General features: G+C 45.7%; 2 protein-coding genes across 2 annotated transcripts in view; both read right to left on the bottom strand.

Moving 5' to 3' along the window:
• Positions 1-13,475, bottom strand: part of LOC115940224 (uncharacterized) — a 695,973-nt gene that overhangs the window by 85,641 nt on the left and 596,857 nt on the right. The window contains exon 10 of the mRNA XM_081830171.1: positions 6,448-6,554. Coding sequence (XP_081686297.1) covers positions 6,448-6,554 — 107 coding nt within the window. The remainder of the gene's footprint in view (positions 1-6,447; positions 6,555-13,475) is intronic.
• On the bottom strand, positions 7,307-9,886 carry SOX2 (SRY-box transcription factor 2). Its single transcript, XM_006731241.2, has one exon. It carries the CDS (start codon positions 9,390-9,392, stop codon positions 8,424-8,426), a length of 969 nt encoding a protein of 322 aa, XP_006731304.1. The 5' UTR covers positions 9,393-9,886; the 3' UTR covers positions 7,307-8,423.

Raw genomic sequence — 13,475 nt, 5'->3', positions numbered from 1 at the left:
GGGGCAGGCAGTGAGAGAAGAAGGAGAGGGTAGTAAGGGAGGCATCAAGGCTGAAGTGTGAGCTAAACATTTAAATCTATTTCCTAACAATGAAGTCTTCCCCCCATATGCTCAGGTTTATTTTGCCATCTTAGATTCCAAGATGTTTTTGCACCATTTCACAAAGCTGATGAGAGAGTGTTTAGAAAGCTGATGAGAGAGTGTTCGTCTAGTTTAACAGAAGTTGGGGTAAACAAACTCTCACAAGGAAAACTTGATTTTAAGATATTTTCCCTGGAGGTGGGAAGAAGGGGGAAACAAAGAAAGGGAAAAAGACTTTGAGCAGGAGAAGACAGGCTTGCCACTTAGTATTTCAGACTGATTAAACTGTAATGTTATGCAATAACCCAGATTTGAACTGTTAAGTGTGATAGTCAAATCGACCTGGATGTGAGTTGATACTGAATTGACTGCATGTGAAATATTGGCCAATTCTCAGCAAATCATTAGTCTGTTAGATCCTGGACCAATATCAAAACAAGGTCTAGTTTCCAGCATCCCTCCCATTGGACAGGCATTCAATGAATTAAGTTGATTTGCAAAGAAAACTTGGGAAGTATGTCTTCTGGAAATGCTGAGGTGCTTTCAACCAACGAATAATTCTATCCATTTCACAGAGTCCGCAGACCAAATGTCTTCCCCCTTGTCTACATTTTAAATAACTCTTCCAAGGAGTTCTCTCAGCCATACTTTCTCGCTTCTAAAATGACTATAAAATGCTACATGAATCATTAGGAGTGGCAGGGGACAGAGAAAATGGAAATGGCATAGCAATGGCAAGCCAGAAGCAACTGTCCTAACTATGGCTCCGTATAGAACCAGAAAACTTTTGGAAGTCCAATTCTTAACCCACTGCTGAAACTTATGTAGGGCCAAATAGAATAAAGCTACAGTGTACTCTGTAAAGGCTTTTGGTGTGATCTGCATAAAGAAGCATAAAACAAAACGACAAAAAACCCCAACTCATTCAGACCTCACAACAAACTCTAGCTAGCAAATCAAATTACACAGGCACACACACATAGAAGGGTTTGCCTGCGAGCTCGGGTGGTGTGGTGATGGGTATTGCGTGTGTGACTGTCTACGTGCTTTTAAAATTGGCTAGTCGTGTGTTTGCTTATGCTCTGGGGGACAGAGCCTCAAAAGCTGGGGCTGGGTAGTGGGAACGGTGACCGGCTCCACTGGCCTCGCCCTGCAGTGTACGGATTGCCCTTTCTGGAACACTCAAACGAATCATTTCATCCCTGAGGCCCTGCGGACCCTGACGTCACGAGGTGGGGGTGGGGGCGCAGTCCCGCTTCTGGCCTGGCCGCCAGCGATAAGAACCCTTGGGAAGAATTCACTGCTCCTTTTAATACAGTAATTATTTTTCTGCCTTCTGAGGGTGGGGGCGGCTCCTGCCCAGAATGCCGGTCTCCCTCCCTTTAAGAAGATGCCCGGGGATGGCAAGTTTGCCTGATAACTTCCTAGGCGAACCCTAAGCCAGGAAGAGAACTGGCAAAGGAAGCAGGGTGGTCTGAACAAGGCTAATTTCACCTCCTAAGGCCAGAAAGGGGACCCGAATTTCTGTATTATCTCTAGAGTCCAAAATGGGAATCTCTTGCCTTCCCTACCACCTAATTCCGCTGGACAGTAAGAAAAGTAATAGCTATCAATGAATCCTATTTTGTGTCAGTGGCTTTGTACTCATCTTCTGCCAGGTAAAGAAGTATTATCCCTATTTTACAAATGTCAGATGGATGCACCATCCATTCCTACCTACTCTGATCCTAGAGGGGCCCAATATTCCGGGAAGCCCAAATCGCTCCTGTAGCTTCCCCACAGCCATGCCGATCCACTGCCCCTGGCTTCGGAAAGTACTGAGAGCTCGATTACTAATGCTGAGCCTTGGCACCAAACAAGGACAAACAACCTTTTAAAAGTAAAGGCCTGGGGTGAGAGGCCAGAGGAAAGCAAGACTTGAGTCGAACAGTCTCTGACTGGGGAAGTCTGGGGCCTAGAACCATCTTTGGGGTCACGAGGTCAACATGGAGAGGGCTAGGGCTGGGGTGCAGGACGTAGAGAACTCTGGAGAAGCAAGGGCCTGAAACACCTCGGGAGGCATTCCAGACTGGCGCGACACGGGACCGTCCAGGGCTGAGAGAGGAAATCGGGCCGTTTTGGCAGGGTCCGGGCGGAGAAAACTCGAGCCCTACGCAGCACCTTCCCAGGGAGCCCCATGGGGGCCTTGGCTAGGGCCACGGTGACGTCAGGTCCGCGGCCGGCGCCTGCCCGCCTCCGCTTCCATCTGCCCGCGCCTCGGCTCCCGCGCGGGCTGCGGCGGGCTCCCCAGGGCAGGCGGGGGGGAGGCCGCGCGCTCCCGGCCCTGCGTCGCGCCCCGCACCGAAACCCAAGGGAGGAAGACAAATGATAGTTCAAAGCGCCGAAATCTTTCCTAACAGTGCACACTTCATTCTGTGCACGCAGGCAGACGAGGGTAATGTAACGAACGACTCCTTGAAGCTTTTAAATCACCTGACACTTCTTTGCAAAGTAGAGCAAGCATCTCAAGTCCAAAAGCCCAGAAGCAGCAAATATCTTTGCATCCTGAAATGAGAGGACGTTCTACTTGCTTTTGAAGAGAAACTGAGTACACCACTCAGGGAATCGGAAATAGAACCATTACACACCAAAATATAAAATAAAATCCATCTAGACCTGCATACAGAAAGAGAGCTCTCTGCCATGGGAAATCTTAGCCTTGTCTTAGCAAGCCATCCTCCCAGAGAAGTCTCACAGTTAGAATAAGAAAGTCAAGACCATTATTTCCTGAAGGCTACAGAAGCAAAACATAAAAACTGAAAACAAGAATTGTAAAACTGGACAGCACTGTGAGAAGGAACAGCAGTTACAAGTCTCCCTGGGTGATATCAGAAGCAGGTTTTCAGGGAAGTTTTTTAATAGAAAATAACTATGAGAGCCACCAAACAAATTCTCTGGTTTGGGCAATTTCTCTGTCTTTGGAAAGCTCCTTCCACAGCTGCTTACTCTAGAACTCCAGAGGCTGTGTCCCTTTGGATTTTATCCACATTTTCACAGTAAAGTTCAAGTGTTTCTTCCCCTTCTCTTGTCTTTAAGGGATCCACCTCATAGACGAGGTCCCTAAAGAAATCCACCCAACCATCTTCCAACTCTAGTAAAAAAAAAAAAAAAAGGCACAAAGAAAAGAAATAAATCAACCCTCATCCTCAACCTCACTTGTAGCTGTCCAAAGCAGTTTTTGCTCTGAAAGCAAGAAAAGGCAGCATTAAAAATAATAATAATAATAATAAGAGTGAGATGCAAATTATTTTAAGGCAATAATGGGAGGGGGGAGGTGCAAAGTGCTGGAGAAGTGTTAATTCAAGTCTCTGCTAAGGCTCAAGGCGAAAGAAACTCCTTCCATAAAGCAAAATATGAGGACCTGTTTTGCAAAATTCTCCAAGAGCAAGAAATAAAGGGGGGAGGATATAAAAAGCTCTTTTCATTACAATAAATAAATAAATAAATAAGCAGCGCCAACAAGCAGGCGATCAAACCACAGTCAAACTTCAATCTCAAAGCAGTTAGCTATAAACTGTTAGCAGTTGAAAAGTAAACCTGTGCACACAAAGGCACTGTTTAAATTTCTTCTTGTAAGGGTTCTAAATGAAGACCCAATCACTATGCAGTTAAGCGGTATTTCTTGTCCCCCTGAGGCGCTGATCAGTTCTTTTTAATGTGAGAAAACTGGCGGCTCAAAACCCGTCAATGGAGCTCCCACAACAAAAGTTCTGAAAAGCTGAATGAATTGGGTTTGTAATTACTGCATCCCGTCCCCCCACCCCTTGCAGCTTATCTCTTATTCATTCACCTTATATTATTGTCAAGGAATCTTACTCTCAAAATCATTCCTTTACCATTTTACCCAGGGCCCCAGAGGAACTTATGACAGAGCAGAAATGGAACACTTGCCCGTCCCCCCCTCACCCCACTACACCTGGAAATGTTCAAACCAGTAGGTGGGGAGGGAAGGAGGGACTATCTTGTACCCCAATTTACTCTGAGACTACTAGAACTCAGAGTACTCAGCCTATGGAGACTTCCATTTTAAAACCCGAATTTTATTGGCAAACAGCAAATGTGTGTCCTTCTAAATTCAGAACCTGCCTGAGTCTCTGAAATCCTGTGACATCTCCACTTAGAAAAGGCAAAGGTTATAAATAAATCCCCTCCCCTCTCTCCCCAAACTGCAAGGCCCTAAAACACCTTTCCAGACATGATGGAGAATCTAAGGTAACTTCTTATGTTTTTTTTTTTCTTTTAAAACAAAGCCAGTAAATGAAATAGAAAAAGAAACTATCCCCCCAACTCTCAGCCCAGGAAAAGGTTTTATGAAAAAGTCAGATTTAGAATGCCAGGGCTCTGTGTGTATTTCAATCCAAGGCATGGCTGATGGAGAAGATTCTCCTGAGATTTCCTACTGTAAGAATGTGTCGGTTCTAGAAATAAGTACAGCTATTACAACCAAATCTACTAGCAGACTAAATAATTAATTGAAGCGTTGCTCTTTGACCCTGGAAAAGTCCAGTAGGGACACGTTTATAGTAATAATACCTCCGAATGAGCCCTTGTCAAATATTCATTTAGTGGTTAATGTGAGCCATTTTCCCCTGGGACCGTCTGTAATACCAGCTTCCCAGCATTGGCAAGAAACCTTGCTAATCTACTACAGCTCAGCAAAATATTTTAACGCTCTTTATTTAAAGTAGGGGGCGGGGGTGCGGGGAAAGAAAAAATTGCAGAGGGAACAAACTATAATCTCATCCTTCTACACATTTCCATTCCATGTATAAGGTTAACAAAACATTAAATTCACTCCTTTGACTGGAAATTGAATGGTTTTTGTGAACAGAATAATATCCCAAGGAAGGAACTGAACATTTCAACAACTAACTTCAGCACTGAGAGATAACCATCTCTGGGCAAGTTTATGGGTTTACCCCCTTCTTGGAAATCATATTATAATTAAAATATTGTATGTTCAATATTAATCTAGTCATGAAACTGCACATCTTGGGGAATCATTTAGCCCAATCAAATAAACAATAAAATATATGACATTTTCCTCAAATGCAGTTTATCAAAAGAATTTATATTTGCGAGCAAAATAATTTGGCTTTCATTTAGGTAGGAGATATGGAGGGATAGGAGGGAAAATGGGAGTTCTCTTGTTTTAGGCAGACAGTGACAATCACTCAAAACTAGTTCAACTTCCTAAAATTGCTCTCTTCCCTCTTGCAAAATATTTGAACTTGAGCATTTTGCCAAAAAGTTGTTGCTTTTTTTAGTCTGATCCTGTGGGCTCTTTTGTTTTGTTTTGTTTTTTAAGGGAGCCTAATGCAGTGCAATTACTCTAAGCCCTATACATATTTCTAATATAGCTCTATTTTTTTCAAATATATACGCTCCATATAGTTGATTGGCTCAAATTCCGGGAATATCCTCCCCACCCCCCAGCAAGATCATTTGGATCTTTATTCAAAGTTTCTTTTATTCGTATGTGTGAGCAAGAACTGGCGAATGTGCTCATTACCACGTGAATAATCCGTATATGCATTACAATGGCTGGCCAGGCCGGGGGAAATTCTTTTAGAGTCTCTGCATTAATTAGGGGGGGAAATGCCTCGCTTAGAATTGGGAACTGGCATAATAATTGTCCTTTACCCTAAAATGAATTTTTAAAAAAGAAATTGAAAACCAATACACACCAAAAATAAAGCAAACCACATGAAATAAAAATACAGAAAATATGAGGATATCTCCAGCTGAGCCCAGAACTAACATTAGCAACACCACGAGAGAGAAATACTTTTTTGGAAAACGAGAAAGTGCAAACCAACGGGTTGAGCTAACTTAGTGGCTGCAGCCGGTATTTTACTCAAGGGTGGAAGGCGCTGCCGGATTCCAACTTCTCCAAAGTTGTAGCAAGTTGACACAACAAGCCCTTGAAATTGTGGGTAGCAACCCACGCTCTTAAAAATGCCTGACTCATGGTTCCTGGTCCCCTTTGGTCGGGGAAGTTGAGCGAGGTAAGCAGTAAATAAGGAAGAAAAGTCCCTGAGTCGGTCTTACAGATTCTCCGGCTGCGCGAAAGCGCGGGTCGGTTGTGATGTAGAAACATCGCTAATTCAAAGACCATGGCGATTCCCCAACTTTTCCGCTCCCACTGAGGGCAACTATAGTCTTTCTTTACCTTTCCTAGGGCAAAAGAAAACAACAAATCCAATCTTGTTTCCCCACCCCTTTCCCCTCCCCCTACTTCTCTACCACTGTAGTAAAACATGGTTAACAGATCAAAAGCATAATCATCTCCAAATGTGATTAGACCGGACAAAGTAAAATATCTACCTCAGAGTTGATTGTTTTCTTCTTTAATATGGCTGTTGCCTGGCTTCTCTTTTGCTCGTTATCAGCTGCAGAGATATCCGATTTGGGACTACAGGCTTGGACCCGCGCTGCCAATTTAAGAAATGGAATACGTGGAGGGAGAGAGAGGAAAAAAGAAAATAAATAATAATAATAAAAAATAGCCGTGATAAGTCGGGGGGGGTTCGTAAGACGCTCTTTGCTTTCCCTCGCCCCTAAACAGGAAAATGTAGAAGAGAAAGTTTATGAAGCCAAGGAACAAAGAAAGCAAACCACTTGTTTCCTCTCAAACAATAGCAGGACTGAAGTAATCCAAACACCCACCCAGCAGATGAGCACTTTGCATGTCTAGTTTGCAATTATTCCGATACAAGAAGCATCATTTTCCCCTATAACCAGGTTTCCAAAGGGCCATTGTGCATTGAGGAAAACGAAAACAAAACCAGCCAACCTGGTTCTGATTTGGCTCAATACCCCATCTGCTGAGCTACATGAAAATTTTCAGAATTGACTCCTTCTTCCTGGCAACAAGTGGCATAAATCAGTTTTAAGTATAAGTCCCCATCATGCTTATTCATGCTGCTTAGAAAAGGAGGGGGTGGATTTACAATATATGCCTCTAGTTTCTTCTTTAGAAATGATATAAGCATTTCAATTTTTTGAGAGTACTTATTCAATTAATCATTCAGACATTTATTTGTTGCAATTAACATTAGCACATGCTATTGGACTAAAATATCAAGGTTTTAGGTATTTTGCTTTCTTGGCTGAGCACAGTATATACCCCGAGGAGTTATGTATATATCAGTGTTATCCAAATAAATGAAAGACTCAAGCATAATTTCAGTGTCCATATTTCAAAAATTTATTTATCTCAAACTGTGCATAATGGAGTAAAAACTTAAGTTGAAAATGTACCTGTTATAAGGATGGTATTAGTTCAAATATATACATGGATTCTCGGCAGACTGATTCAAATAATACAGAGCCGAATCTTTAAAATACAACTACGGAAAATAAAGGGGGGGGGGAAACCTTAAAATATCACAATAAATTTACAGAAATATTACAAACCATAAGAAAATATTTCAAACACAGTAATTTATGTTGTTGGGTTTTTTTTTTTATCTGAACAAAATGGAAAGTTGGGAAACAAAAGCTATTATAAATTACCACGATGTCAACCTGTATGGCCATTTTTGCTTTTAACAGTAAGTTAAAAAAAAATTTAGTACAATCTAAAACTTTTGCCCCTTTAAAGAAGACCACGGAGATGGTTTTGCCAGTACTCTAATTTTTCCTTTTGTACAATTTTTTAAACAATTAAAATGTCCAAATCTGAGTAATTTTCTTCTTTCCACGTTTGCAACTGTCCTAAATTTCAGCTGCAGAATCAAAATCAGCAAGAAGCCTCTCCTTGAAAAATATTGGCAAATTCTCAGCTTATAAACAATGGACATTTTGATTGCCATGTTTATCTCGATAAATACTGTACAAAAGTTGCTTGCAAATATTAAAACATTTTTTTCGTCGCTTGGAGACTAGCTCTAAATATTATTGGTAAAGACTTTTGCAAACTTTCTGCAAAGCTCCTACCGTATCACTAGAACTTTTAAAAAGTTTTGCGTAGTTTTCTTTCCTCCAGATCTATACAAGGTCCATTCCCTCGCCCTCCCCACCCCACCCCCCTGGTTTTCTCTGTACAAAAATAGTCCCCCAAAAAGAAGTCCAGGATCTCTCATAAAAGTTTTCTCGTCGGCATCGCGGTTTTTGCTTGAGTGTGGATGGGATTGGTGTTCTCTTTCGCAGCTGTCATTTGCTGCGGGTGATGACTTTTTTTTTTTTTTTTTTTTGAGCGTACCGGGTTTTTCTCCATGCTGTTTCTTACTCTCCTCCCATTTCCCTCGCTTTTCTTTGAAAATTTCTCCCCCCCCCCCCTCTAGTTCACTGTCCGGCCCTCACATGTGCGAGAGGGGCAGTGTGCCGTTAATGGCCGTGCCGGGCACCGGGCCGCTCTGGTAGTGCTGGGACATGTGAAGTCTGCTGGGGGCGGCGGGCTCCGGCACCTCGGCGCCGGGGAGGTACATGCTGATCATGTCCCGGAGGTCCCCGGCCTGGCAGGGCGCCCTGGAGTGGGAGGAAGAGGTAACCACGGGGGGGCTGGAGCTGGCCTCGGACTTGACCACCGAGCCCATGGAGCCAAGCGCCATGCCAGGGGTGCCCTGCTGCGAGTAGGACATGCTGTAGGTGGGCGAGCCGTTCATGTAGGTCTGCGAGCTGGTCATGGAGTTGTACTGCAGTGCGCTCACGTCGTAGCGGTGCATGGGCTGCATCTGCGCGGCGCCGTGTGCGTTGAGGCCCGGGTGCTGCGGGTAGCCCAGCTGGTCCTGCATCATGCTGTAGCTGCCGTTGCTCCAGCCGTTCATGTGCGCGTAGCTGTCCATGCGCTGGTTCACGCCCGCTCCGAGGCCGGCGCCCACCCCGACCCCGCTCGCCATGCTGTTGCCGCCCGGGGCCAGCAGCCCGCCGGGCAGCGTGTACTTATCCTTCTTCATGAGAGTCTTGGTTTTCCGCCGGGGCCGGTATTTATAATCCGGGTGCTCCTTCATGTGCAGCGCTCGCAGCCGCTTGGCCTCGTCGATGAACGGCCGCTTCTCCGTCTCCGACAAAAGTTTCCACTCGGCGCCCAGGCGCTTGCTGATCTCCGAGTTGTGCATCTTGGGGTTCTCCTGGGCCATCTTGCGCCGCTGCCCGCGGGACCACACCATGAAGGCGTTCATGGGCCGCTTGACGCGGTCCGGGCTGTTCTTCTGGTTGCCGCCCGCCGCCGCCGCGGTGGAGTTGCCGCCGCCGCCGCCGCCGCCGCCGCCCCCCGAAGTTTGCTGCGGGCCCGGCGGCTTCAGCTCCGTCTCCATCATGTTGTACATGCGGGCGCTGTACGCGGGCCCGGCCCGCCGGCGGCCGCCGACCCTCGGCCCGGCCGGGACTTTGGGGGGCCCGCGGGCGGGGGGAGAGGAGGAGGGGAGGCGGGCGGGGGTGTCGGGAGCGCAGGGCTCCGCGAGAAAAATCAGGCGAAGAATAATTTGGGGGAAGAAAAGAGAGAGAGAAGCAAACTGGAATCAGGATCAAAAAAAGCGCTTCCCTCCTCTTCTGGCCGATCCTGCCGCCGCCGATGATTGTTATTATTATTTTTTGGAAAGGCTTAAGCCTGGGGCTCAAACTTCTCTCCCTTTCTTTCTCTCTCCTCTTCTTTCTCTCAGTCCTAGTCTTAAAGAGGCAGCAAACTACTTTCCCCCTTTTGCAAACACTCTCTTCTCTGCCTTGACAACTCCTGATACTTTTTTGAACAAGTTAATAGACAACCATCCATGTGATGGGGGCTGTCAGGGAATAAATGGGTTTCCAGCGACCAATCAGCGCGCAGCGGCTCCTCCACTCGAGCCCAGCCTCGCCGCCGGGTTTTGCATGAAAGGGGGCGGGGCCTGCCGCGCCGCAGGCCGCGCGGGGGAGGCAGGGGGAGGAGGGGGAAGGAAGGAGGGAGGGAGGGAGGGAGGGAGGGAGGGGGAGGCGGCTCCCACAGCCAGCCTGCCAGCCACTGAGAAACCTTTGTATCCCCTCTCGCAGCAACAGGTCACACCACACGCCTTTTCGAAGGAAGTGGGTAAACAGCACTAAGACTACGATCTTTTTTCTTCTTCAAACTTAGTATTGATTTACTTTTTGGTGCGGGCCGCTGAGTTGAGGAAGGGGCGCGAGAAGCCGCTAAGGTGGTGGGGTGGGGTGGGGTGGGGCAGGGCAGAGTGGGTGGTTCAGGGCGACTGTCCTACTAGTATTTCAGGAAGCAGGCGGTGCAGGAGTTGGTGTGTCATTGTTCTCTCGCTCCTCCGCACGCTTCTCCCCAACTCCAGCCTCTCCGGTGCTTCTCCTTAACGTCGCTCTTCCCCTCACCCCTCTTCCTCCACAGGTGCCGGCACTGGCTCACCCCTTTCTCACACAGTCCCAACAAGAAGTTAGGAGCGAAAGCTCTGTCCTCAAAACCCTCCTTGCTGCCACGCAGTTTGCTCTGTTTTAAGCATAAATCCTGCTTGGACTATGCGGCCGACTCTACACTTAAGGGGAGGCCGGGCCTGGGGAAGCTGCGGCGAGCCGGCTCTTCCCTGCCCAGCTCAGCTCGGGCCGGGACACCATAGCTTGTCCCCTTACCCCCAGCCACGTCGCCCACCATCTTTCTCCATTCAGTCGATGGAGAGAGGATGCCGCCACTCTCGTCCTCTCTCCCCCTTCTCCCCCTGAGCCTCCCCCAAAGCAGGATTTCAGTTGGGCCGGTTTCAAAAGGAGGCTGGGGGAAGAAAAAGATCCACAGAAGAAGCTCAGAAGCGCAGGCTACGGAGCAGCGTAACGTCAACTTCCTGGCATCCCACGGCACAGTATGGAGGTGGCATTTGGGCCGCACTCACAAACTCCCTCCCACGCAGAGTTCCCAGGACTCGAGCAGAACCAGCCCTGCCATTCCCCTTGTGACTTGTACTGTGGTGGCCGCTCTGCCCGCGCCGCCCGGGTCTGGGGCAGCGCTCGGAGGGGGCGCCAGGCCTGGGAGGCGGGTGTGGTGCTCCCCAGGCACAGGTGCAGGCGGTGCAGGCAGGAAGAAGACGGCCAGGACTGGTCATGGGGGGAGCCCAGCAAGGCCGAGGCTGGAGGAGGATGGGATGGAGGCGGGGGTAGGGGCTCAGGAATCCTGCCCGCCCAGGACCCAAGAGGGTAATTTTAGCCGCTCTCCCATTGTCCTGACGTAAAGATTTCAATAGGTAGGCGCTCAATGCGGAGAGCAATGGCAGCACGTCCGTTACAAATAGGTAGTTTTGTTTCTCTTGTTGTCGCTACACGGAGTCAAACAAAGCCCCGTCTAAGTTTCCTTCCACTCTCTTGTTGGGATCTTTGTGGCTAAAATGCACTTGACTACAAAGGGTGGGGGTGGGGGGTGGGGGGAAAAAAAAAAACCTGATGCCATTTCTTTTTTATAAAGGGCTTAAACCATCAGGGTTACTTATTTTCTTTCTTCTGTAACACTCTCTCCGCCCCCTCCTCCCCTGATCTATCTACCCTTACTCACCCTAAGAAAATGTACTGAATAGTATCTGTCGGCCACGTTCCATTTATTATCTTTACAAAACTTTGCATTGTTTTGTTCCTTACTAACCTTCTTCCCATAACCATCACCACCCCCCTCCAACTTCTCCAATCCCTGCCCTCCCAGGCTTTTCTGTTCCTGTCCAACTCAAAGTAAGTATGCTCACTGGAAAGCCAGAAAAGTTGAGAAAAAGAATCCTTTTCTTTATAAATTATTATTTCCAATCAGCCGCCCCTCCCCCATCAGTTTCTTCTTTTTCTCCAAGTTATGGTTTGTTTTAGTTCTCGGGAACCCGGGAAGAGTGAGACTGCCCTCCTCGAAACGGATAAATATATGGCACTCTTCAAAACAAAATAATGTCTTCTGTTTATTAAGCTAAAAACAGACATGGACATGAGGAAGGAGAAAAGGTTAGAGGCTCAGAAGACAACACGGCAGCCACAGGCTGGCTTTTCAGCGCGTCTGGTTTCAGGGATGTAGCTGGTGCGCCCCCTACTGGTGGATTCGCTTTTCCATGACTACAGTTTTGCTTTTACCTTTAAAAGAAGGTGTTTGGAAATAATTAAAGGAAAAAAAAATGAGGGGAATGGGAGGAAGATCCAACTAATTACACATAACCTAAACAAAAGAAAAGTTAACATATCATATAAGCCATGGAACCAAATCATAAGAATCAGATTTAATTTGCTTAACTTAGAAATGTACATATAACCTCCAGATAAGTAGGAGGTTAAACTATGGGAAAAAATAGGTACAAATTATGAGATTCAACATATGAATGAATTGTGATTGTCCAGATGCCACGAAGGGCAGACCAAGCATTCACTTCATGATTGTGTATGCATTGGTCTGTGCTTAGTAGCATTATTCCGAAAACTTTAAAAAAGCTTATGGATAATTAAGTCTGAAGAAAAATAACCCAAGGGGTTGATGTGGATAATGGTGGAGTATACGTATTAAAATAAATATTTTAATAACGAATGGTTACAGTAGCAAATTTTTTAATCTCCCTCTCTCTCAAGGGGTAGTAGGAAGAGGCACAAATTTTTCCTTGGGATAATATATAAATGCTTTTATACATTCTCAGATGCCTGTTTGTGCCCGAACTCTATAATAATGCATTTAAGAGGTTAAAGGGGCTGGCTAGGTCTTTTGTTAATTGCTTTTATCATATAAATAAGCTATGGAAATACATTACAATTGTGTTATCATTGGTTGCATTTATTTACAGCTTTATTTTAATTAAGCCTGCTGTACTTATCAAGGCAATAAACTAACTGTGGCTGGCATTTATGCATAATAATGTGCTATGAAAATAAGATTAAAGAAGATGGTGATAGCAGAAACAATTTTCTCATTAGATTTTTTAGAACATATGCATTAAAAAAATCAGATCACCGGCCACTCTATTTCAATCCGGCACTATCACTTGCCCCAAATATAATAATAACTATAATAATCACAATAGATGATAGAAGCAGCACAGTTTTAGGTTTATAACAGATGGCTACAGTACTAATAACAATGCACCATTGACTACTAAGGAATCAAAATAAGACTTGGAAGAGGGTGCTTCATCCTTCAAGAATTTAAAAATGTTGCCATTGGCACAATGTATGAAAATTTAAAGTGCTTAATCTAAAGGAAGTATAACATTTCCCTTTCATGGGCAGCAAAAAGCTGCATCCTTTTAGAGCAAGATTAGAAATTAGGAACAAAAATGCCTAACTCCTAGGATATTCTGATTTAATTTTGCTCTATTATATAGGCCCTAGCCAAAAACCCTTAACTGATTAAGTGTAGCTCAGTTTTATCTTTTGCACTGGTATTTCTCTCCTAAACTCCCCTCATCCCTCCCCAAGTATTATATCTGAAGCCAACT

This window comes from Leptonychotes weddellii, chromosome 1 (assembly GCF_054177405.1).
Source record: "Leptonychotes weddellii isolate Sample4059 chromosome 1, ASM5417740v2, whole genome shotgun sequence".
Taxonomy (NCBI): Eukaryota; Metazoa; Chordata; class Mammalia; order Carnivora; family Phocidae; genus Leptonychotes; species Leptonychotes weddellii.
This window is presented reverse-complemented; position numbering and strand designations above follow the sequence as displayed.